Genomic DNA, 24,909 nt, shown 5'->3' on the forward strand with positions numbered 1-24,909 from the left:
CATGCACACATGCCCTATAGTGTTTAGTCATCTGCTATGATGAGTTCTTGGGCATTAGACCTGTTGAACCCTCTGCAATGGAATATAGGAGTGGGATGCAGTCCCATCAGCTTTGTATGTAACACAGAGGCCTGGGATATTCTAAAGACATTTCCTCTCAAGATCTGCTGAAGCTTCCTTACCAGCCTGATAACTTGAGGAAAGATATGTGGAAGCCTTTGGTAATTATAGAAAGGAGACCCTAATTGTTTATTCTCCCCCTTCCCACTCACTTGGATTTCCTGTTTTCTGTAAGTTAGTCACTTAGAAACTTGGAGCCTGAGCTCTCAGGTCTGAGGGGTGAGCCTGGACCGCGAGGCTCAGCTCTGGGCAACACTGAAAAGCCCCTAACAGAGATCCAGCTGGAACGGACTGCTGTCCGGGGCTCCTGCTCAGACAGCGACTAGTGGGCCACAGGTATGGGCCAAGAGCGACTTCCAAAAATGGAGAGCTTCTGAAATTGTCAGCCCAAGCTTCCTCTGAGACAAGGTTCAGTTGACAGCTGTTTTAAATGCCTTGCTATCGTAAGGTTGGGAGAGCTAAGTACTGAAATTGGATGAGACAAAGTTGGATTATAGGAAAGGGGAAAGTGCTTGCGTGGGACTTTAAAAGCGCTGGGAATGAGTCATTATCTTTTTACCAGTATGGAACACCCCCCCCCCCCGAATTCTCTGGCAGTCTGGGAAAATCTAGGAGTGGCTCTGCTTGGACTGCCCTGGGCAAGGCAGCTGGCACAGCTGCTGTAGAGAAAGGGCAAAGAGCAGACTCTGGACTCATGCAGTTGTGGGCAGAGGGCTGAGGAACCCGGTCCTTGGAAGAGGAGGTGGAGGGAGCTAGAAAAAGACTCAGCCAAGCTTCCAGGTTCAGTGTTTCCCAAAGAGCTCCTGTGTTCTTGGTACACTCCCTCAAGGATCAGAGTGACAAATGAAACAGCAATTAGGGTGTCAAGTCTGTACTAATAAGCCAACTTTAATCACGCTATGTTCTTAGAGACAGAGGTTCTTTGGAAGCTGTTGCTGGCACTTGGAGTCCCATGATTTTTAGCTGAAACCTCCTAAGTTCTGAGGTGCAGTGCCCTGAGATGAGAGACATACCTTTTACCAGCTCAGCTCAGGTCATGGGGAAGCTGGTGCAGATGGCAAGAAGCAAAAATTGTGCTAAGGTTCCTGTGAGATCTGGGGGATCTGGGTTTGACTTCAGGGAGTATTTCCTGACAGCTGGAAATAGGTTTGCTGAGGTATATCTGGGGCTCTCTTTTCCTGTAGATAAGATCAGCTCTTCTCTTCTTCCTGGGATGGGTTCAAATGTAGTCCTGTCTGTAGGCAAATGGAGAAACGGGGTTGACTATGGTGATTCTACTTGCATCTACATCTCCACCTTGATTAAGTATGACTAAGCCACTTTCTTGCTTTCAGGACGTGCTTGCTTTGGAAGGACAGCTATTTTGCCTTGATAGGCAAAGTCTATATATGACAATGAATCTATATAATTCCTGCTCCAAATTTTTCAGAAAATTCCTGATGTTATTTCATGTTACCCGAGTGACACCTCTAATTGGATCTTTTGTTCTTTTAAAGGGATAAACTTTATTTCTAGATTGTCATTGGCTTGGACGTGGAGAGACATTTTTCTCTCTTTCTTTCCCCCCTCTCCCTTCCTTTCTCTGTCTGTCTCTCTCTAATGTTTCCTCTTTGTCTCTCTTTCCTTTTCTCCCTCTCCCTTCCTTTCTCTGTCCATCTCTGTCTCTCTCTGTAACTTTCCCTCTTTGTCTCTCTCTCCTTTCTGACTTTTTTCTTTTCTGCCCCCTTCCTTTCTCTGTCCATCTCTTTCTGTGTAACTTTTCCTGAATCTTTGTCTCTGTCTCTCCCTTTCTCTGTTTATCTCTAGCTTCTTGTCTCTTTGCCTGTTTCTGTCTGCCTTTCTAGGAGTTCTTCCTTGGGTGTCTATCATGGTCACCAGTCACCATTTGAAGGAGCAGAGTACTCTTTTTCTCTCCTTTTGATACATGATTCTGATCTCCCATTGATCCTTTTGTATTTGCCATTCTAAATATCACTTGCATATTTGGAAGCCTGCCCTTTTGAAAGTAAGAAATCCCTAAATAACACATTCCAATAGCCTTTGAGTAATTTGGTTAAGAGGTGATGAAAGTGATGAAGTAACAGGGAATCCTCCTACTGGAAGATTCTCAAGAAGTGACCTTAGTCCATCCACCTAACTGAGGTGGAGACATAAGAGGAGGGAGGCGTTTTCAGGAAGTAGTTTTGGTTAGTCTTTGACAATGGCAATACATTCTGAGGTCTAGGACTCATGACAGCAGCTCTTACAATGTTAGCCTTCAGAAGGTTCTATCTCAGAACTTTACCTTCGGAAGTCATGGCTAATAGCTTTTGGATCCTTTGGAAGATTCTCCTCCTTCATTTTAGTTAACACAGTTTGGCATGGTTCTCATTCTCTAATATCCATCTTAACTGACACAGAACATTTAATGCTGGGTTTGGAATATGAGGATCTGAGTTCAAATCCAACTCTGCCTCTTACCACTACTGCTAATAGGAACATTAATGTCTCACTTTAAAGTTCACTAATTGTTTTCTGTTTTTTTCTTTCTTTTTTTTTTTTTCCCCTGGAGCTGGAATTTCACTGTAGGTGTAGGGGATTCCTGAACATTACTTTGAGCCTCACAACAACCCTGTGAGGTAATTACTACAGGTATCCTACAGGTAGGAAATGGAAGCTCAGAGAGGGAAAATGATTTGCAGGTGGTCACCCAGCATGTTAAGTGTCAGAGGCCGAATTTAAGGTCTTCCTGACTCCAGATCCAGCACTCTTCCACTGGGCCACACTGTTTCTCTCACTTTCTATGGCATTATGGGGCAAGTCACTGAAACCTGAGGAGATTGGCCTAAATGACCTTTAAGACCCCTCAAAATTCAAAGCTCTGGTCCTACTCCCAGGGGGATTCTCTGCCTCACTTTCCCTTTTCAGTGATTGAATCAAATTATTGTCTCTTAAATTAATCTTTTTTTCTTGCTAGGATCTGGCTCAGTATGCATGAGGGAGAAAAGAAATTTATCATTCAATCTTTTTATATAATATGAATATGTATGTATATATATATCTATGTACTTGGATGTATCTGTGATCTTACCATTGTGGGTACTTCCTCCTGGTTATACATAAAATATGTGTGTGTGTGTGTGTGTGTGGTGTGTGTGACGTGGCTATATATAGACACACCACACACACACACACACACACACATCAGATACAGATGCTTACTTAACTTTTAGGGAAATTTCCCAGCAGTATGGTGCAGTGAAAACAGTGTATATATTTGGAGTGAGAAGAGCTATATTAGAATCTTGGCTCTATCCCTACGGGACAATGGCCAAATCACTCAGTCTCTCTGGTCTCAGTTTCCTAATCTGTTTAAAAAAAAAAAATAGATGGCATTGGACTAGCTGTAATCTGTGACCTCATGAACCACATCTCTTTTTGTTATCTCCCAGTAATTTAATCCATATTAGGGGCTGTCTCTAGTGATAGGCCCGGAATGTATTCATATTAAAGAAGAGCTTTTCTCCCTCTGAGCCATTCATTTAAAAAGATGATGATCTCAGAATAGTTCTCTGACTCTATCATCAAATACACTTCAGGGCTTCTTATCCTAAAGATCATTAGGAATGGAAAATGGCACAGGATCATTTGCTCTCACCATGAACAGGGCAACCTCTGCCATTGGAGCTTCAACCTTTTGTCTTTCTGTTAATGCGTAAACCAGTTAGTGTGAAGGGTGAGAGGGCAAACCAGCTTAGGGGTTCCCCAAAGTGAAATGTTAACGTCAGACAGGTCTCTCCTCTTCTCATCCACACTGGTTCCGCGACCACAACTGCCCAAGAATCTTAGCTGATATGTAGAGGCAAGGAATGCTAAATAATTTTAACATTAGCCCGACTAATGAGAATTAAGAAGGACATTCTGATGTCCCTCCCGCTCCAAATAACATGACATATCCCAGAAGTCAATGAGGCTGGCTTTGGGATTATCTGCTGCTTCCTCCTCCCTGTTAGAATGGGTAATGGAGCTTTGACTGACTATTGGGCTGACTGAGGAGGGGGCTTTTGGGGTATCCATAAGACTGTTTCTAAACTGATCAGGATGAAAACGATTTGAAAAGTTAGAGTCTTCCTGTGGAAGAGTCGGAAATTCTCAGGTAACACTGAAAAGCATCGCTAAGAACTGTGGGCAATTCTGGGTGACTTGCAGACCAAACCGCGCGAGTGCGCTGTCTTCCTGTGGAGTTACATCTTCCTGAGGCCATGCAGGCCTGGCAGGGGCTGGGGAGGGGCTGCCCTCCACTTTGCCTTTGCCCCCCCCCACCCCCCCCTTCATTTCTTTCCTCCCTCCCCCAGCGGTGTTCCCAGGACGCGGGGTTCTGCCTCAGGGTCAGAGAGGGCGCGCGGCCCCCTTGGGCCTAGAGCTCCAAGCTGAGAAAAGGACAAAACAATTCTCCTCGTTTGGTGCATTTTCAGAACTGGGGGAGCCGCGGCCTGACTAAGTGACTCGCTGCGTCTCCTTGCAGAATGTTTAGCATCATGTTGGGCGTATAACAGATGCGCACGCACATCTGCATACACATCTACGCAGCCCGCGGCTCTCCCCTCCCCCGCCTGCTATAACTAGCTGTCATTTCGGAGAACACAACACAAACCACTATTTCCGGTCCAAATGGTAGATCCGGGGCTTTAATCCGGAGCCGTGAGACCCGCACCAGATCCTGGGGTTCAGGAGAAAGCCGCTTCCGGGCAGGGGAGCGCTCCCCGCGCTTCTCCCGGCGGCGGCGGCGGCGAGAACCGGGCTTTCTTCTCCCCGGAGCGGAGGGGCCTGCCCGCCAGAGCCGGGTTCCCAAGGCCTCGGGGAGGGACGCGGGATCTTCTGAAACCGGAAGTGATCCGTCGCGCCGGCAGGACCGCCCGCTCCTCATAGGGAAAGTTTAAAAAGCCCCCCCCCACGTCCCCCCCCCCCCGCCCCCTCTACCTGGAGTCGCTGGTTTCCGCCAGTCGGTTGTTCATGATCCCGAGAGCCCCCACCCCGCCCGAGAAGCCGTTCTGCCGGGTGTTGACGCAGACGCTGCGGGGGTAGCCGTTGGCCGTCTCGGAGAGCTGCTTCTGCAGGAGAGCCAGCGAGACCTTGTTGGAGGCGATCAAGTCCCGCATGGAGATCATCTCTCCCGAGAGCCGGCGGCCCTCGGCGTCGCTGTCGTAGTGCCCGTCGGCCTCGAGGGCGTTGAGGTGGTGCCGGAGGCGGGAGCCGGGGGTGATGGCGTTGCGCCGCCCCAGGCGGGAGCTGGGCCTCCGGCAGCGGCCGCAGCACTGGCAGCTGAGCTTCTTCAGCATCCAGTTCAGAACCTGCTTGATGATGATGGAAATGACGTTGAAGAGGGAGTAGATGCAGCAGACGCCCATGAGGATGAAGAGGAAGTTGCCCAGCCTGTAGAGGCCCTGGTGGCGGTAGGCCTCGTGCTGGCTGCTGACCAGGTCCCCGAAGCCGATGGTGCTGAAAGTCACGAAGCAGTAGTAGAGCGAGTCCACGTAGTCCCAGCCCTCCACGCTGGTGTACATGGCCGAGGCGCAGCACGACAGGAGGATGGCGAAGATGCCCAGGATGAGCATCACGTGGTAGACGGAGGGCTTCCAGCCCACCAGGCTGTCGGCCTCCGACAGGGCCGAGCCGCGCCGGAAGGCGGGGGGCAGCAGCCCGCTGCGGCGCAGCTGCCGCTCGTGGCAGGCCCGCATGATGAAGGCCAGCAGCGAGATGATGCGCTCCAGGAAGAGGTTGAAGAAGAGGATGGTGCCCGCACAGCCAAACAGGCCGTAGGCGATGAGGAAGGCCTTCCCGGCCACCGTAGAGGGCGTGGTCATGCCGAACCCTGCAGAGACAGAGCAGACACGGTGAAAGGGGGCCTGGGCCGCGAGGCCGCGCCTGGGCCTCCCTGAGGGCGGCGGCCATTTGGGACGCGGGCCTCGGCTGCCGCGGCAGCTCCTGCGGGGGCTGGGGGGGGTCTTTGGTCCCTCTCCGTCCCGACTCCTCCCCATCTCTGCCCCAAGGGTTATAATTCTCAATTGCGGTTCCGCTCGGTCAAGACCCGGTGCTAAAGTAAAAAATGGAGGAGGACATGGCTCGGGCGGGAAGAAGCGGACATTGGGGCCGGAAGTTCTGCGGGCAAGGCAGTCCCGGCCCTCGCGGAGCTCGCCGCCCACCGGCCGCGCACAAGGCAGTCTAACGGGAAAGGCGCCGTTACTGGGGGTTATTTCCCCAAATGACACTTTCCCAAGTTTCCCCCGTCTTTGGGCAGCGCTGGGAGGGAGACTGAATTCCGTGAGGGACTCGGCGTTCCCTCAACCGATTCCCGAAACACCCTGAAAAATTCCCCGACCACGGACCCGGCTGTCCCCCGGGCAGCGCGGCCCTGCTCTCTGCCTTGGGCTTTAACGTACAGCCTGACTCGGGGTACGCGGAAGTCTCTATTATACGTACAGCGGGTGGTTTTCGTGAGGGGAAGTGTAGCCTGATAGAGCCCACAGACCCGCGTCTGAGTACCGGTCCTGCCGCTCCGCTAGTCTGCGAGCAAATGATTCAGTCCTTCTTAGCTCAATGTGGCCTCAGACACTGGCGGTGTGACTCTGGGTCACAGGCTCTTAGCTGTCTGCCTCAGTTTCCTCCTCTGCAAAATGAGCTGGAGAAGGAAATGCCAAAAAAAACCTCCAGGATCTTTGCCAAGAAAAGCCCCAATGGGCGTTAGCCAACTTACATTAACTGGCCAGTGAAATGGGCCTGACACTACCACCTAACTCCTGGGACCGTTGTTGGAGGCTTTGGAAATTGCACCATACTGTCAAAATCAGCGCTCTTTTTCTTATAAACTAGAAAGCACAACAGGAATATAAGCTACTACGCTGTGGCCCTGCCGAAAGCCTGCTCTGCCGTCTCAGACTGCGCCATGGAAGTATCCTTGTCCTATCAGACTGAAGAGGTTTGAAACAGAGCCCATCGCCAAGACCGTACAGAGAATGGTGACTCTTTGTGCTCGGAGTTTGTGCTTAGGGTTCAGAGGCTTGTCTCCAGAATGTTATCGCGTGGCTATTTTTCTTTGCAGCAGAAGTAGATTAAGCCGGAATTTCCTGCCCTCTGACTTTGCATTTTCCGACTCTTCAGCTTCCCAGACCTAACCTTCCGGAGGGACTCCCAAGTTCACTGCTGATTTTGTGTGTGTATTTGGAATTCACATCTTGCTGGAGAATTTACTGTTAAATCATTCCTGGAATGATCATCACACACGTTATCTGGCTGATAGCTCCTTCGGACCACTAGGATTTCATGTTTGCAGTAATTGTAAGAGTAACATCACTGTTATTCACTATGTATCAGAAGAGTAACAGAAAAAAAAAGAAAGAGTTCATTTAGAACTATGTAATAATGATGCCCAGCCTTAGCCCTAGAGAAGAATGAAAAAAATGCACCTTCTCTTCTCTAACCAATAGGGGGCTATTCATATGGAACAATGACATTGTTATAGCTTGCTTAGTTTTACTGAAAATAATTTTTGTCCCCCCCCCCCTTTTTTAAAATTTTATTTGACAAGGGATGGCTCTCTTGGGAAGGAGAGGCATATTTGGAAATAAAAGTGATGTCGAAGGTATTAATAGCAAATAAGCCGAATGATTCTAGAAAAACATTGAAAAATTTACATAAAATAATGAAGAGTGAGATGAGCAGAACTAAGAGGACATTGTATATAGTAACAGCAATACTGTTTTAAGAACAACTTTGAACAAATAAGGTATTTTGACTATTACAAATGCCTAAATTAACTATAAAGGACCAATGAAAGAAGATTCTATCAGTACCCAGAAAAAAGAACTGATAAATAAAATAATTGTTTACATATATCTGTTTATATAGCCACCTATTTGTGTCTAATGATAGCAATCTCTAAAGGGGGAAAGGGAGAGAAGAAAAAAAGGAAAAAAGAAAGAAAGGTGCAATCGTCATTTTTTATGGAAATACTTGTTTTATTCCATAAATTAAAAAGAAAAGAAAGAAAAAGATATCAATATTTTTTAAAAAAGAAACCAGTTCTAAATAAGCATAAAATAGTTTGACTTTTCACTTTTCAAGTAGTTTTCCACACTTTCAGGGCACCTAGATGGCATGGTAGATAGAGAGCCAGACCAAGAGTCAGGAAAACATCTTTCTGAGTTCAGCTCTGGCCTCAGACACTATCTGTGTGATCTTGTTTGCCTCAGTTACTCACTTGTTAAATAAGCTGGAGAAGGGAAGATAATCCACTCTAATATCTTTGCTAAGATGGGGTCACACATAATTGAAAACAACTGATCAATAAGTGATCTTTGGGAAAAATGTCTTTAGTGAGACCAGTCACTTTGTTAAATGTTTAAATATACAAAACTTGTAAAATCAAGATAGTTGACTGAATAGTTCCCAATAGAAGAAGCTAGTGAACCTATGATTTCATTGAACCACTTTTTTTTGGTAGCAGGAGAGGCTGCTTTAGATTCTTTTCTTTGGGGGGGGGGGAAGAGGGGGGAGAAGAAGGCAATTGGGGTTGAGTGATTTGCCCAGGATCACACAGCTAATAAGTGTGAAGTGTCTGAGGCTGGATTTAAACTCTACCTAGCTGCTACCACTGGTTTAGATTTAAAGGGACATATTCCTGACTGGGCTTTGTTCTCCATTCTCTTGATCTCAGACTCTACTGCTTTCAAAAAACCGTTTGTTTCTTTCTCACACTTTCTGAATTTTATATCAATACCTTGTTTAGGTTCCAACATATTAACTTCAACAGGTTTCTTTTGCCTGACTAAGCTGCTCTGTCTGCTAGAAACAAAAGGATGAGAAACTCAGGATCAGCATATTGTCAACTCCAACAATCTGCTTCTCTTATTGTCCCTGATCCTGGAATTTGGACAACCACCTCATTATAGCTGAACCTGTCTTCCAAGGCACATTTATCTGCAGAGATGGGCTCTGCTCTAGGGAGCATCAAAGACTGGGTTTCCTTCACAGATATAATGCTCCTGTCCTTGCAGTTCCAAAATAAACAAGACTATAGACCTCTCACAACCACACAGATTGACAGAGAAAGCTGAGGCAGGAAATTTAAAGGGATTGTGCCTATGGATTTGAAGTCATCAGATCAAAGTATGAGGACTTCTGAAAAGGAGAAAAAGATGAAACTGGCCAATTGGAAGAGTTCTTCCAGTCAACTCATGGACCTTCAGTCTCTTACCTTTGCTGGCAAGTTGAGCATCTTCTGGGGCATTGGCCAGGTCTAGGGGGAAGCACGAGGGAAAAAGACTGAGGAGGCAGTGATTGGAACTGAGCCACTGTAATGCATGTCCAGACCCAGAACAGAATCATTGCACTACTCAACACCTTCAGGCCCTCTGAGGCCCTGCCATGTTGTTGTTCTATCATTTTAGTCATATCTGACTCTTCATTGACTCTGTTTGGATTTTCCTTGGCAAAAATACCAGAGTGTTTTTCTCTTTCCTTCTCCAGTTCATTTTACAGATGAGGAAGCTAAGGCAAATAAAGTTAAATGACTTGCCAAAGGTCACCCAATTTGTGAGTGTCTGAGGCTGGAATGAAACTCGGGCAGATAAATAAATGCTCTTGCCTCCAAACTTAGCACATCTAACTATGACCAGCCAAGAGTTGGCTATTGCTATTATTTCCCCCATAGCATTATTCCATTAGGAGTAGTATGACATTCCTCTATGTGAATTATCCAAATTTCACAGATTGTTTCCATTCTAGTCTGGAAAAAGTCTTCTCTTTTCTTGATTCCTGCTGTGTTTCCTAATTAATCTTCCATGTAATTTTAGAATAAATGTTTAAGTGAAATAATTAAAATATGTGTCAATGAGAATAATATCAACTCTCATTCACCTATTCACATGACTGCTAGCTTTGAGAACTCAACCTACCTTATTTTATCCATCTCTGGAATGCAAACAGTAGGAGGGAGTCAGAACATAGTTGGAACTTGAAAGACTGACTTGTCCCATCACCACAAAACGTGTACATTGTTATTGGAATTCTCCTACCCCAAATCCCCTTTGGTTCCTGCTCCATCTTCTGGGTACAATGCAAACCCAATACAATATCATGCAAATCCAGATCTTACACACACCTGAAAAAGGACTTGACATTGCCATTAAAATATTGGCAAAGATAAACAGTTGAACCACATGGGGCTTTGGCTCTATTTTTATTTTTATTTGCCATTTTTGCTCCTGCTGGTATCCTCTTCCCCACTTCAAAAGTAGCATAAAATTAAAGATTGATTTGAAATCCATTTTGCTAAGATAATCAAGGAAGATTTCATATTCCCCATATCCCCAGAAAAACTTGCCTAAGTCAAACTTTTGTAGTTAGTTCCTCCTTTGTAAACCCACCCATTACCAGATAAACTTGATAAACCTAAAGGCTAAACCTTCCCTTTGACTGGGAATCTCTTCAAGTCTTGGCTATAGTTAAGGGGGTTTCAGAATGGGAGGTACAAATAATGTAATCTCAAGCCAATCACAAGACATGCCTGTATTGCTTGAGATTTTACCAGATCATCTAATTGTTATAAAAGATTGTAGGTCCTCATTTAAGGTCTTTGGTGATTGAGAGAGGTTACTGATCCAATTTATTGGTTACTGCTAGCCTATTAAATTGATCATTCTCAGTACTTTGTCTCTCAGTTTACCTAAACTTTCAAATGTAACATTTAAACTGTCTGTTCTGAAGACTCTTCATGTTATTTGGGAAAACTCTCAGCTCAGACCCAGCTCTTTAAGAATATGTTATCCTTACCAGTTACAAGAAAAACAGGTGGTTTGTTGTTGAGTCAACTCAACAAGCACTTAGTATGTGCTGGGCCCTGTGCCGAGCAATGAGAATACAAATATAAGATGAAAGAAAGATAACTGTCCTTCCTCAAAAGCTCACTAAATTGGGAAGGATAGCACATATACGGAGCTTAGGAGAGGATAGTAAGAGTATGGTGGAGAGAGTCTAGAGAGGAATGAAGACACGAATGGGCTGAGAACTCCCCTTGAAATGGAGGTTCTGGGAGGAATTGACCACTCAGAAGAAGGGGTGCAGGGGTGGAATGAATTTCCAGGACAAGAAGGATGTTGGGCTTCTTTTTCTTGGACTACCAAGTATGGGGAGGGGGAAGGGAACAAGCATTTATTAAATTTCTGCTTTGTGTTAGGCACTATCCTAAGCATTTAACAGATAGTATATCATCTGAGCTCCATGAGATAGCATCTTTTATTATCTCTATTTACACATGAGAAAACTAAGGCTGACAGAAGTTAGTGCCCAGGGTCACACAGCTGCTAAGAGTGAAGGATCCTGATTCCAGTGCACTATTTAGCGGTCTCTGGGGAGTCAGGGAGCCTGTCATTTGAGCCCCTGGGCAGGATCCTGGGCCTGGTTTTGTAGAAACAAATCTGCTGTGGGCAAGTATCCTTATCCTACTGTAGGGAGTTCATAGCTTCAAGAAGACAACACTCACCTTTCCTGTGAAAACCTTTTTCTTTCAATTCTTGGTTCTCCAGTAACAAGAGGTTCACATCCAAGAGCAGGATATTTTGTTTATAATGTGATTTAGCTGCCATCCAAGATCTGCAGAAAGCAGATTCAGTTTGCTGCTTTGACAAAAACTATAACTCCTTCCCATGATTTTCCTGTTGTTGCCTTCTCAAACAAAGAAGCACCTGTAGTATTACCTACAGGTAATACTGTAATTATTATACTGTAATACTGCAACAAGGATTTCAGACTCGCTGGGGGCTTGTTGGCAAACATTCTGATTCTGAGCTTCAATTGCACAATAAAGCCAAGATCCTAGAATTAGATCCTGCTGTCTAATTTGACTCTGGAATTTAAGAAACCAACCTTAATGACATATTTCCCTCCACAGATGTAAGCTTTCTTGCTGCAGCCTTCAGCAAAATGAAAGAAGGAAATTGCAGAAAAGCATCCCTAAAGGCAAGGCTTTTAATGTAATGTTGCTGAACAGAAAGACTGTAGGAAGGGTCAAAGAACATCTCTTCATTTATCGCACCATCTAAATATGATGGAAGCTGTAGAAAGAGAGGCAGCAGGAAGGATCAGAAAATATCTAACTATCCCTCTATCCATCCATCAAAGTATAATGTAAGTTGCATAAAGAGAAGCTGCAGGGAGAGTAAGAGAACATCCATCCATCCATCCATCCATCCCTCTATCCATCCATCCATCAGTCCCTCTATCCCCAAATTCATCCATCCAAATATGGTGGAAGTTGCAGAAAGAATTGTTTGATGTCAGGAAAACCTTCCAAACAATTAGACCTATCCAAAAGTGAATTATGTTGTTTTGGAAGTAGAAAATTCTCCTTTGCTAGAGATTTTTAAGCTGGATGACTATCATGTATATTGTAAAGAGGATTCTAGTTCAGATATAAATTGTATTATATGACTTATGAATTCTCTTCCTAATAGGTTTCTGTGAAAAAATTATTTAAGATAAGAGCCTTATCATCAAGGGACTTACAACAAGGAAGGGCCCCACAGGGTAATGTGATAAGAGAATGCAGAGGAGCCGTAGAGACACTGTGGCTGCAGATTACTGGAAGACTTCATATAGTAGATGGGAGAGATGGACATAAGGATACTCCTGGAGGAGGGAATAGCAGAAGAAAAGGCATAGTCTGGAAAAGATGAGGAATATTAGAATAACAGGAAGAAATCAAGTTTATTGGCAAGTAGGGTATTTGGAATGTAAAGAAACACCAAAAGAAAATCTGGTAAATCTAGTGGCAGCAACAGAAATAGCAGACTGGTTTTTTGTCTAGGGTGCAGTGTGGAACTGAAATCAGTACTCAACATCTAGGGAATCAAAGAACTGATGGGTATCTCTGGAGATTTATTACATAACTGCACACAATATCTATTATAGAGTCTGGCTTTGCTGAGATGTAACAATCCTGGACAGCCTTATTTATTAAACCCTGAGAATAGTTAGGGAAACCACTCAGAATGTACATCTTTCTGGTTTTGGGGACAGGATCCCCTCTTTCTCAGAAACCAAACAATTTAATAATGAACAAGTATTGTATGCAAGACTCAGACTTTGTCTTCTAGATCAGAGGTTAAAATTAATTGGTAGGAACTTGTGGGGTGGGGGACAAGCTGATCAGAGGGTGCTAAAAGCAAAAAATAATATGTCAGTGAAAGAACAAAGTATCATTACAAAGACCAAGGCTTTTGTAGAGGATTTGTCACTAATCTCTTTTATTCTAAATTTCCTCACCAATTAACAAAGGAGGTTATGATCATTATTTCTGATCTCATTTATTTCAAAGACTCACTGGGGGCTTGTTGGCAAACGCTCTGATTCTGAGTTTCAATTGCACAACAAAAACAAGATCCTAGAATTAGATCCTGCTGTCTAATTTGACTCTGGAACTTAAGAAACTAATCTTAATGACATATTTCCCTCTACAGATGTAAGCTGTTACTACTTTATTTTGAATCCTCATCTTCTCTCACCTTGACAATATCATAGTCTCCTAATTGGTCTTTCTGCTTCCAGGCTCTTTCTTCTCCACCCCATTCTGCACAAAGCTGCCAAATTTGCACAAAGCTGCCAAATAATCTTCTAAAGGTAAAATCTAACCTTGTTACTTCTTTGCTCAAAAATCATTAGTAGCTCTCCCATTGCTTTAAAGACCATCACTTTGACCTGATATTTTGACTCTGGTTCCAAGCTGTTTACTTGCTGTTTCCTAGAGAGAACATTATATTTTCAGCTCTTGTCAGTCAGTTAATAAACGTTTATTGTCTACTCTGTGCCAGGGTTACAAAGGAAGGCAAAAGAGACTCCCTGTCCTCAAGGAGCTTTTAATCTAATAGGAGAGACATCACGCAAATAACTGTCATTTGATGAGAGATATACAGGATAAACTGGAGATAGTCCACAGAGGGAAGGTAAGCATTAAGAGGGGGATCAAGAAAAACTTCCTATAGGTATGATTTCTTAAATTAGGTAACCAAGGTAACCAGGAGGTAGAAATTAATAGGGAAAGACATGGAGGATAGCCAGCGGAAAGACCATAAGTCTGGAGATAGAGTCATTAAAAAAAAAAAAAAAAAACCAGCAAGGAAGTCAGTGGCACTTTATCATAGAATATGGAGGTTGGGGGGGAGTAAGGTGTAAGAAGACTTGAAATGGGGGAGCACATTATGAAAAGGCTTTCAACATGATAGGATTTTACATTTGATTTTGGAGATGACAGGAAGCTACTAGAGTTTATTGAACAGAGGAGGACATAGTGGTAGCTGAGTGGAAGATGAACTGGAGCTGGGGAGAGACTTGTAGATACCAACTAACACGTTATTTCAATAGTCCAGGAGTGAGTTGTTTAAGACCTGCAGCAGAGTAATGGTAGTGTCAGAGGGGATAAAAAGGCATATTTAAAAGATGCTACAAAAGCAAAATTGACAGTCTTTGGAAACAGAATGAGCACAGGAGATGAGAGAGTAAGGAGTCGAAGACCACTCTTAGGTGTGAGACTGGGTAACCGGAAAGATGGTGTATTCAACAGTAATAAAAATTTGGGAAGAGGAGAGGGTTGGGGAGGAAGATAATGTGCTCATTTTGAGTTTAAGATATTTATAGGACATACAGTTCAAGATGTCCAATAGGCAATTAGTCACAGGAACTGGAGGTCAGCAGAGAGGCAATGACTGGTTAAGTAGATTTGAGAATCATCAGTATGAAGATAATAAACGAATTCATGGGATCACTGAATAAAATAGTAAAGAGGGAGAAAAGGAGAGCAGAAGGCAGAGCTCTATGGGAAACTGATAGCTACCATGCATGACTTTGATGAAGATCCAGCAGAAGAATGAGAAGGAGCAGTTGGGTAGGTTGGAGGAGAGCCAGGAGAGAGTAGCATCACAAAAACCTAGAGAGAAGAAAAGTATCAGACAGATTTGCACGGGCTGTGCCCATGCCTGAAATACTCCTTTGTCATTTGGAATCTCCAGCCCCCTTCATTGCTCAGCTCAAATGCCTCCTCCACAAGGCCTTTCCTCATCCCCCAAGTTGTTCATGTTCTCCACCCATGGAAGCCATTTTAGACTTATATTCATATAATTGTTATCTAAGAAATGGTACTGTTTTGCAGTGGAATATAAACTCCTTATGGGGAAAAATTATTTAGTTTTCATCTTTGTATTCCAGCACCTAGAGCAATTCCTGACACCGAGTATACATAGTTAACAAATACTTATAAAATAAATGAATGATCTCTGTTAGAGACATCTTAAGAATGAGAGATATAAAACAGGGACCGGATTAAGATAAAACTAAGATAAGATTAAAATAAAATTTATTTTTTATAAATATAAATAGATAAAATAGATAAAAAAAGATAAAATTAAATATGCAATAAATAAAAAGCTCCCCCCCCCCCATTTTAAAAGATTTTTATTTACAGTTTCAAGTTCCAATGCTGGTCCTCCTTCACCCTTCCTCGACCTTCCCTGAGATGATAAACAATCAGATATAGGTTATTCCTTTGCAATCACGTAAAACATTTCTACATTAGTCATATTCCATAAGACTTGAATAAAAGGAAAAAAATGAAAGAAAGTGAAAAATAGCATTCTTCAATCTGTATTCAATTAATATCAGTTCTTTGTCTGGAGGCAGATAGCATGGTACACCACTGATCCTTTGGGATTGTCTTGGATCATTGTATTGCTGAGAATAGCTAAGTTATTCAGTTTTTCATTGAACAATATTGCTATAACTGTGTATAGTATTCTCCTGATTCTGTTCACTTTGCATCAGTTCATGTAAGTCTTTCCAGGTTTTTTTTTTTTTAAATCATCCTGCTTGTCATTTCTTATAGCACATTAATATTCTATTACAATTATATATCACAGCTTGTTTGTTCATCCCTAATTGATGGACATTCCTCTGATTTTCAATTCTTAGTCATCACAAAAAAGAGCTGCTATTAATATTTTTATACAAATAGGTCCTTTTCCCTTTTTGGATATCTTTGGCATATAGAACTAGCAGTGATATTGCTGGGTCAAAGGGTATGCAGAGTTTTGTAAACCTTTGGGCATAGCTTCAAATTGCTTGCCAGTATGGTTGGATCAGTTCACAACTCCTGTAATAATGTATTAGTGTCCCAGCTTTCCTACATTAACTCAAACATCCAATATTTTCCCCTTTTTGTCATCTTAGCCACCACTCTGATAGATGTGCAGTGGTATCTTAGAGTTATTTTAATTTGTATTTCTCGGATCAATAGTGTTTAGCTCCCTTTTTCATATGACTAAAGATTGCTCTGATTTCTTTGAAAACTGCCTGTTCGGATGATTTCAGAAAGGCCTGGAGAGACTTACACGAACTGATGCTGAGTGAAATGAGCAGGACCAGGAGATCATTATATACTTCAACAACAATATTATATGATGATCAATTCTGATGGACCTGGCCATCCTCAGCAACGAGATCAACCAAATCATTTCCAATGGAGCAGTAATGAACTGAACCAACTATGCCCAGAGAAAGAACTCTGGGAGATGACTAAAAACCATTACATTGAATTCCCAATCCCTATATTTATGCCCACCTGCATTTTTGATTTCCTTCACAGGCTAATTGTACAATATTTCAGAGTCTCGATTCTTTTTGTACAGCAAAATAACGGTTTGGTCATGTATACTTATTGTGTATCTAATTTATATTTTAATATATTTAACATCTACTGGTCATCCTGCCATCTGGGGGAGGGGGTGGGGGGGTAAGAGGTGAAAATTGGAACAAGAGGTTTGGCAAATGTTAATGCTGTAAAGTTACCCATACATATAACCTGTAAATAAAAGGCTATTAAAAAAGAAAAGAAAAGAAAAGAAAACTGCCTGTTCATACACCTTTGGCCATTTATCAACTAGGGAATGATTTGTATTTTTATAAATTTGACTCAGTCCTCTAGATATTTGAAAAATGAGGCCTTTATCAAAGATACTTGTTGCAAAAATTTCCCCCCAGTTTTCTGCTTTCTTTATAATTTTGATTGTGGTGGTTTTGTGTGTGGAAAAACTTTAATTCTGTATAATCAAAATTAGCTCTTCTTCATTTTGTAATGTTTTTAAAAATCTTTTTTGGTCTTAAATTCTTCATTTATCCATAAATCTGACAGATAAACTATTCTAATACTCTCTTAATTTGCTTGTGATATCACTCTTTATGAATTTTGATCTTATATTGGTATATGCTATGAGATGTTGCTCTTTATTTATTTTCTACCATATTGTTTTTCAGTTTTCCCACTCATTTTTGTCAAATGATGAGTTTTTGTTTCAAAAACTTAAGTCTTTGGATTTATCATATACTAGATTACTATAATAATTTACTATAATGTAATTTGTATTTAATCTACTTCACTGATCCACTATTCTCTTTCATAGCCAATACCAGATTGCTTTGATAATTGCTATATAATTTTATAATACAGTTTGAGATTTAGTATGGCTAAACCATCACGTTTCACATTTTTTTCCAATGATTTCCTTGATATCCTTAAACTTTGTTTTCTTCCAGAGAAATTGTTATTGTTTTTTTCTAGTTATACAAAATAATTTTTAATAGTTTGATTACTGTGACACTAAATAAATAAATTTAGGTCTAACTTTTATTATATTGGCTTGGCCTACCCATGAGCAATTCATTTTCCAATTGTTTAAATCTGACTTTATTTGTGTGAGAAGTATTTATAGTTGTGTTCATATAATTCTTGGGTTTGTTTTGACAGGTAGACTTCCAACTATTTTATATTGGTTACAGTTATTTTGAATGGAATTTCTCTATCTCTTGCTGTTGGACTTTGTTAGTAATATATAGAAATGTTGACAATTTATATGGATTTACTTTGTGGTCTACAACTTTACTAAAATAGTTAATAGTCTCAAGTAGTTTTTTGGTTGTTTCTCTAGAATCTTCTTTTTTTCTCCCCCTAGGATCTTCTAAGTATAACATCATAGCATCTGTAAAGAGTGATAATTTTATTTCCTCGTTGTATATTCTAATTCCTTTTGTATGTGTGTGTGTGCTATTACTATTGTTGCCAAAATTTTTAGTATAGTATTAAATAATACTGTATTAGTACAGTATTAAATAATTAAAATAATTAAATAATACAGGTATCATTGCTTCACCTCTGATTGTATTGAGAAGGTTTTTAGTTTATCTCCATTACAATAATGCTTACTGCTACTTTTAGATAAATATTACTTATCGTTTTAAGATAAACCCTATTTATTCCAATGCTCTGTAGTGTTTTTAATAGAAGTGGGTACTGTATTTTGTCAAAGAAGCATTTTCTGCATCTACTGAAATAATCATATGATTTCTGTTGGTTTTATTATTGACATAGTCAATTATGGTAATAGTTTTCCTAATATTGAACCAACTTTGATTTTCTGGCATAAATCCCACCTGGTCAGAGTGTATGATCCTTTTTATATATTGCTATTGCTTTACTAGCATTTTATTTAAATTCTTTGCATCAATATTCACTAGGGAAATTGGTCTATAATTTTTTTTTTCTGTTTTGACTCTTCCAATTTGGGGTATAAGTACCATATTGAATTATAAAAGAAATTTGGTGGGATTCCTTCTTTGCTTATTTTTCCAAATAGTTTACATAATATTAGGATCTATTGTTTTTTAAATGTTTGGCAAAATTCAAGTGTGAATCCTTTTAGTCTTAGGGATTTTTTCTTAGAACTTAGGAAATTCATTGATGGCTTGTTCAATTTCTTTTTCAAAGATTAAGTTATTTATGTATTTTATTTTTTCTTCTGTTAATCAGCATTTTATTCAAAAAGTAAACCAACATTCAGTCCATAGGAATCTTTTTATATGCATTAATAGATTTTTTTGAATTGGAGTTTGACAGTGTTGGTGCATAGAATTGGTGGATATGGAACCAGAAAAGACCTGAGTTTGAACCCATCCTTGGCAGATGTGCGACTGTAGACTGCGGCTTCAGAGTGAAGCTTTGGAACCCTCAGTTTCTTCATTTATAAAACAAAGATAAAAATACTTGTTGAACTCCCTTATTCCAAGTGAGGAAGAAGAATTACTGTGAGCTTCTAGGTTTGGGGAAAGACAGTACAATCTTTCCAGTTGGCTGTGAATTCATGCTTCTATGATTTCTTTTTAACTCTTTGTATTCGTGCTTTCCTGATCTTAGCAAATGAATCTTATAGATAAAATGAACCAGGCTATGAAAACATGAGCTTCAAAAAGTCAGAAGAACAATTTAATGTTCTAGTAGCAATCTGGAGCTGTTAGTAGTAGTAATTCAGTTGGTGAGGAGGTATTTCTGAGGTGCTTGACAGTGCAGCAGTGAATTGACATGACAGTTAAGATCCCCCAAAATGAATCTGATGCAGAATTTGTGAAGGGTGAAAAGGACTTCTAAAATTGCTTCTGCTCATCCCCCAGATTGTGAGGGTACATGTTTTGTAGTAATCACTTAAGATTTGAGTCTACTTTCCCTAGGGACCAAATGGGTGTATAGAGGAAAAAGTGTTCCCTTGATTCAGAAACATGTTATACTTCAGACTTTGGTATACCTTCTCAGTAAAGATATTTCAGTTTAAAGGCAACATGCACTGGATAGAACGCTGACCCTGGAATCAGGAAGAAGTGAGATCCAGCTTCAGACATTTACCAGATTTATGGCATTGGATGAGTCACTTTACCTCTCTCTTTCCCCACCTGTAAAATGTCAATGATGATTGATGATTGATTGGTGATGGTAGTGAATTATTATGAAGATCAAATGAGATCAAATCAGGGTACGGCTCTAGTATGGGAAGAATTCCTCTCTTCATAATGAGATCCAGAGAGATATTTTCCATAGTATCTGTAGATACTACAGATATCTTTATCTATAGATTCATAGAGAACTTGCAGGCAGGCAGTATTTAGTTGAGTCCCCTTGAAGTATCTACAGTAGTGCTGAGCCTTCACTAAATATCTGCCAGGTGTATGAATGAGAGGACCAATTAGCTGGCCAGTATTAACTTAAATCTCAGCCTTCCAGTTCTCTACTGGAAAATGAGCTGCACTCAAATCTCAGTCACTCCATGATCCTTATAGTCTCTTTCAGTCTGGGATATGCTGCAGGCAATTTGATTGAGAATTTTACATCTTAGAAAATCAGCAAACTATGCATATCAGGCCTTGATTTATTGTCTTATTGATTGCTAATTTTAAGAAGGGCAGCTGGATTGCACAGGAGAGTGCCTAAGCCTGAAGTCAGAAAGTGCTGAGTTTAAATATGGCCTCCAATAGGATTAGCTGTGTGAGCCTGGGCAAGTCACTTAACAGTTTGCCTTAGTTCCCTTATTTGTAAAATGAGCTGGAGGAGAAAATGACAAACCACTCTAGTAACTTTGCCAAGAAAAATCCAAATAACATTACAAACAGTTGGACACGACCAAAGACTGAACAACAAAAGCTTCAGAATGTGGTGAACAAAATCGCTGATAAAGCACATAAAATTTAAAAGTGTGTCCCATGACTCCAACCCCCATTCATCACTGGACTCCTCCCTCTACCCTAAGCTGGTTGTTAAACATTTACCAGCATTTCAGTTTTCACCTCTCAAATCCAGGCAGAAGCAAGAAATAGAGGATCATAGGATCATAGATTTGGAGCTGGGAGTTACCTAAAAGGCCACTGAGTCCAATTCTTTCATTTTTTCAGACAAACTGAGGCACAAAGTGACTTGCCCCAGATCATACAGCTAGGCAATTTCAAAAGCAGGATTTGAACCTAGGACCTCTTGTTTCCAGGAGTCTTATTTACCACACACATGGGATTCCCCAAAATTACTAGGTCCCAATAGCTCCATTTATTTGGATTAATTTCTGGACTTCCTTTTTCTGATAATAGTTAGCCTCTATATATTGTCCTAAGGTTTGTAAAGCACTTAATACATATTATCTCATTTTATCCCCACAATAACCCTGGGAAGTAGATGCACTTATTATCTCCATTTTATACACAGCAGACAGAGAGCAAGTGACTCATTTAGGGTCACACTGCTAGTCTGAGGCAGGTCAAGAAGGTCTGGTCTTGGGTCTAGTGCTCTATCCAACACAGCTTTAAAGTCAAGAAGTGCTTTTGTTTATCTGGGATGGCTTTGTTGAGCCCGTTAAGGGCAGGGGGATGGATTAAAAGACCTTTCAGGAGCTTTTCCAGGCCAACTGCAGGATCTGGCTAAGTTCCTCCTTGCTTCTCTCCATGGCACACAGTGGCAGCAGGGAGAACAGGATGAGATGCTTAATTCTCTAGCCCTGATCTTGCGGCAGTGTTTATATTTATCCTGTTAACTGCGGGAGCCTGTTTATACTCGGAGAAGTAACCTTACAGGCAAGATGGGGGAGCTGCCAAGAAATCGGCTGCTTCTCTGAGGCAAGCTGGGCCAGAGATGCTCCCCAGAAGATCCCGAAGTAACTACTCCTTGTATTTCTCTTGAACACGGCCATCCGAGGCCTGCCCTCACCCCACCCTCAACTGGGCAAGGCCCAGGATCAGTTACCCTAGAGGGGCTGACATTAAAATTTTGGTCGCTGTTGAGTGGTTCCCATCCTGTTCGACTAGTGTGATTGATTTTTAAGCAAACCTATTACAACTTATCCATGCAAATGAATTCTGTTTCCAGGCCCCAAAAGAGGGTTTCTGTGTTAACATGGCCCTACAAATAGCTATGGGACAAATACGAGTGTAAATAACTCCGTCTGGTCAGGGGGAGGTTGGCTTCCTGTTGCATCCTAAGTGTCCTCAAATAGGACAATACCTCCAAATACCCAGGGGGAAGGCTGGCCCATCTGTCCCCTTCAAAATAATTTCCTGCAGAGTTACTCTCATACTCCCCACACTGCCTAGAATAATGCTGAGCATATACTGGACACACACACACACACACACACACACAACCTGTTGACTGATAATCCCCAAACTGCATTTGAGTCAGCAGTTTCTCCCTTTGAAAAGTGGCAGAGTGGGCAGGTTTGCATGCTAATCAGGTTTGTTCTGGCAAGAGGTAAGCCTTCCAGGAGGAAAAACTTCATTATCAAAGTTCTGATGTGTTAGGTTTAAGACAGAGACAAGTAAGGAAGGTGGAGGAGGGAAAGAGAGAGGCAGAGAAGGTGATTTACAGTTAGGTTAGGTAGGGGCTCTTAAAGTGCAGTCAATAAAATTTAAAATATTTTGGTAAGTATGTTTCAATATAACTAGCTTTCTTTGTAATCATAAGTATTTTATGCATTTAAAAACATTTTTTTTGAGAAGGAACAAATAATTTCATCAGGCTGTTGCCAAAGGGATCCAAGATACCCAGAATGTCACATTTTATCAAAGTGGTTTAAGAGGTAAGCAATTCTGGAGCATGAAAGTACCACAAAATGTCCCTGGGCCAATAGGCTGATGAGTTCCATTTTTTCACTAAAATGTGCTTTTGGAGAATTTAATAATTAATTTAAAAATTTTTGCAAGTAAACAAGCCTGCTTTATGGCTTAATGATGGGTTTTTTTCCCCCCCGTAGCTTATATTTCTGTTGCTATGTACTTCAAAGAATTTTATATGATTTTTGAGCTATGGCTAGAAGATACCTGATTGGAACAAAGGCCTGTTTGAAAGCGACTTTTTCTCTGCCTAATCAAATAGCTTTTTATGATCAGCAAACAATGAACACAATGAGACGTTTTTATTTTATCTAGCTTTCAGTTAATTGTGAAGTTGTAATGGTGTCTGCTATTGTGGCCATGAAGATCTAGCCAGTAATTCAATCAATCAATAAGCATTGATTAAAGTTGAGAATGTGCCAGGCACTCTACTACGCATTAGGGATGCAAAGAAAGGCAAGGAGACAGTTCTTTCTCTCAAGGAACTTATATACTAATAGGGGAAGTAGCAGACATATAATTAAGTACATATATATGAGTGTAGACAGAAGCAAATTTTAGGCTCAAAGACTATCCTTAAGACTTTGAGAAGGAAGGAACTGGGGGAGAGGAAGAGGAGGAAGGTGAGATTTGAGCTGAGTTTTGAAGGAAACTAGGAAAGCTGGGCATAAGATCATGCAGAGTTGAAGTTGAAGAGTTGAAGAGAGATTCTCTATGGGTTAGAAAAGTCCTCTACATACTCCTGTTTATAGATGACATTGTGTTGACAGCACCTGGAACAGTTCAGTCTTCTGAAAGAGATCCATAGCCAGCTGCTCCAGCATTTGGTCTTTCTACTCGTATAAAAAAAACCAAGTAGATGAACATTGTCTATTGGGCAGTTTGATATATATATATATATATATATATATATATATATATATATATATGGAAGGAAAATGTATAAAACTTTTTTTTCAGTTTGCATGTTTGGGAGAGTTTAGGAGAATTAGTTGGACCCAGACTTGAACCCCTGTCCAAGGAGGAAAATGGGCAATATTTGCATTTGAATCTTCAGTGTCTACCACAGTGCTTGGTATACAGTAGGAACTTAATGCTTATCAGTTGATCCAAAGTTATAAAGTTACTTTAATGACCATAAATTACCTATTGCTGACATGTAATACAAAAACTAGAAATCACAAGAGGAAAATGGAGAGATCCAAGGTAAACATGAGCAGGAAACTGTGTATAACCAATGAGGAACTTAAAAGATGTTGTTAAGGAATTGTATAATGGGAAAAAAATGGAATGGTCATATGGTTAATAATAATAATAATAACTTTCATTTATATAGCATTTTGCAAAGTGCTTTATAAATATTATTTCATTTTATCATTACAACACCCTTGGGAGTCAGGTATTATTATTATTTCCCTATAAATAGGGAAACTATAGATTTTTAAAATGAAGATACAGATATTTTATGAGAGGTTAAGTAATAAAGAGGCAAGTCTTTGAGATGGGACTTGAACTCAGTTTTTCCTGACTTCAAGATGAAGTATGAAAAATAGACAGCCAAAGTCTCCGCTGGTACTCTCATAATTTCTGGAATAAACAGAGAATGTTTCTGGAATGCTGGAGGGATGGCTTATGGGAAAACACAAGAGTCGTCGAGAATGGCAAGGCAGTGATGGGTTTTGAACTATTCTGTTGGAGAAAGCTTCCAAATTGATAAGATCACAGGTCTTTGAATATTTTTAAAAGACAAATATTTATTGAATGTTGAATCCAGAAAAGAAAATTTTTATTTTCTAAACTAAGGAAACTAAATCTTAGCTAATTTTAAAAATTAAACTTTATTTCAAAAATGTAAACTTTACAAAGGGCTCTTTCTAACAAAACTCTTTTTGTCCCTCTAAAATACAGAACAATATTTTCATCTTAGGGGATCCAAATGGAATCTCCCTTGTCCTTAGCCTCATATTATGCTATGGAAGGACTAGTGGTAGAATTCAATGACAAAGGAACAGAGGTACAGCTTTTAAATGGAGCCTTTTTTGCCTTCCTTGGCAGATTCCTTACCCCTTACCATCCATAGCTCTAGGGGCCATATATATATATATATATATATATATATATATATATATATATATTGGCTGAGTCATAAGCAGCACAGTGGCCAGGATTGAAGAGGGGAAAATATCTAGATTTTTCTGGGACCCAGCTCTCTGGGGATACCAAGATTTGTAGCACTGGCTACTGGGCCTGAGGGAACAGAAAGCCCACCTGATCCTTTAGGAGCGGATCTCTGTA

General features: G+C 40.9%; 1 protein-coding gene across 2 annotated transcripts in view; it reads right to left on the reverse strand.

Moving 5' to 3' along the window:
- Nucleotides 1-992: 992 nt before the first annotated feature.
- Nucleotides 993-24,909, reverse strand: part of KCNK12 (potassium two pore domain channel subfamily K member 12) — a 54,848-nt gene continuing 30,931 nt past the window's right edge. Inside the window, exons 2-3 of one of the 2 annotated variants that reach the window (XM_031950445.1) lie at nucleotides 5,080-5,971; nucleotides 993-1,355 (exon numbers count right to left, since the gene is read on the reverse strand). In XM_031950445.1, the coding sequence (XP_031806305.1) occupies nucleotides 1,340-1,355; nucleotides 5,080-5,971 (908 nt within the window). In that variant the 3' untranslated portion in view covers nucleotides 993-1,339. Of the gene's footprint in view, nucleotides 1,356-5,075; nucleotides 5,972-24,909 lie in introns of those variants that run through there. The other variant, XM_031950446.1, reaches the window with a different exon arrangement.

Source organism: Sarcophilus harrisii, chromosome 2, assembly GCF_902635505.1.
Source record: "Sarcophilus harrisii chromosome 2, mSarHar1.11, whole genome shotgun sequence".
NCBI classification, from domain to species: Eukaryota; Metazoa; Chordata; class Mammalia; order Dasyuromorphia; family Dasyuridae; genus Sarcophilus; species Sarcophilus harrisii.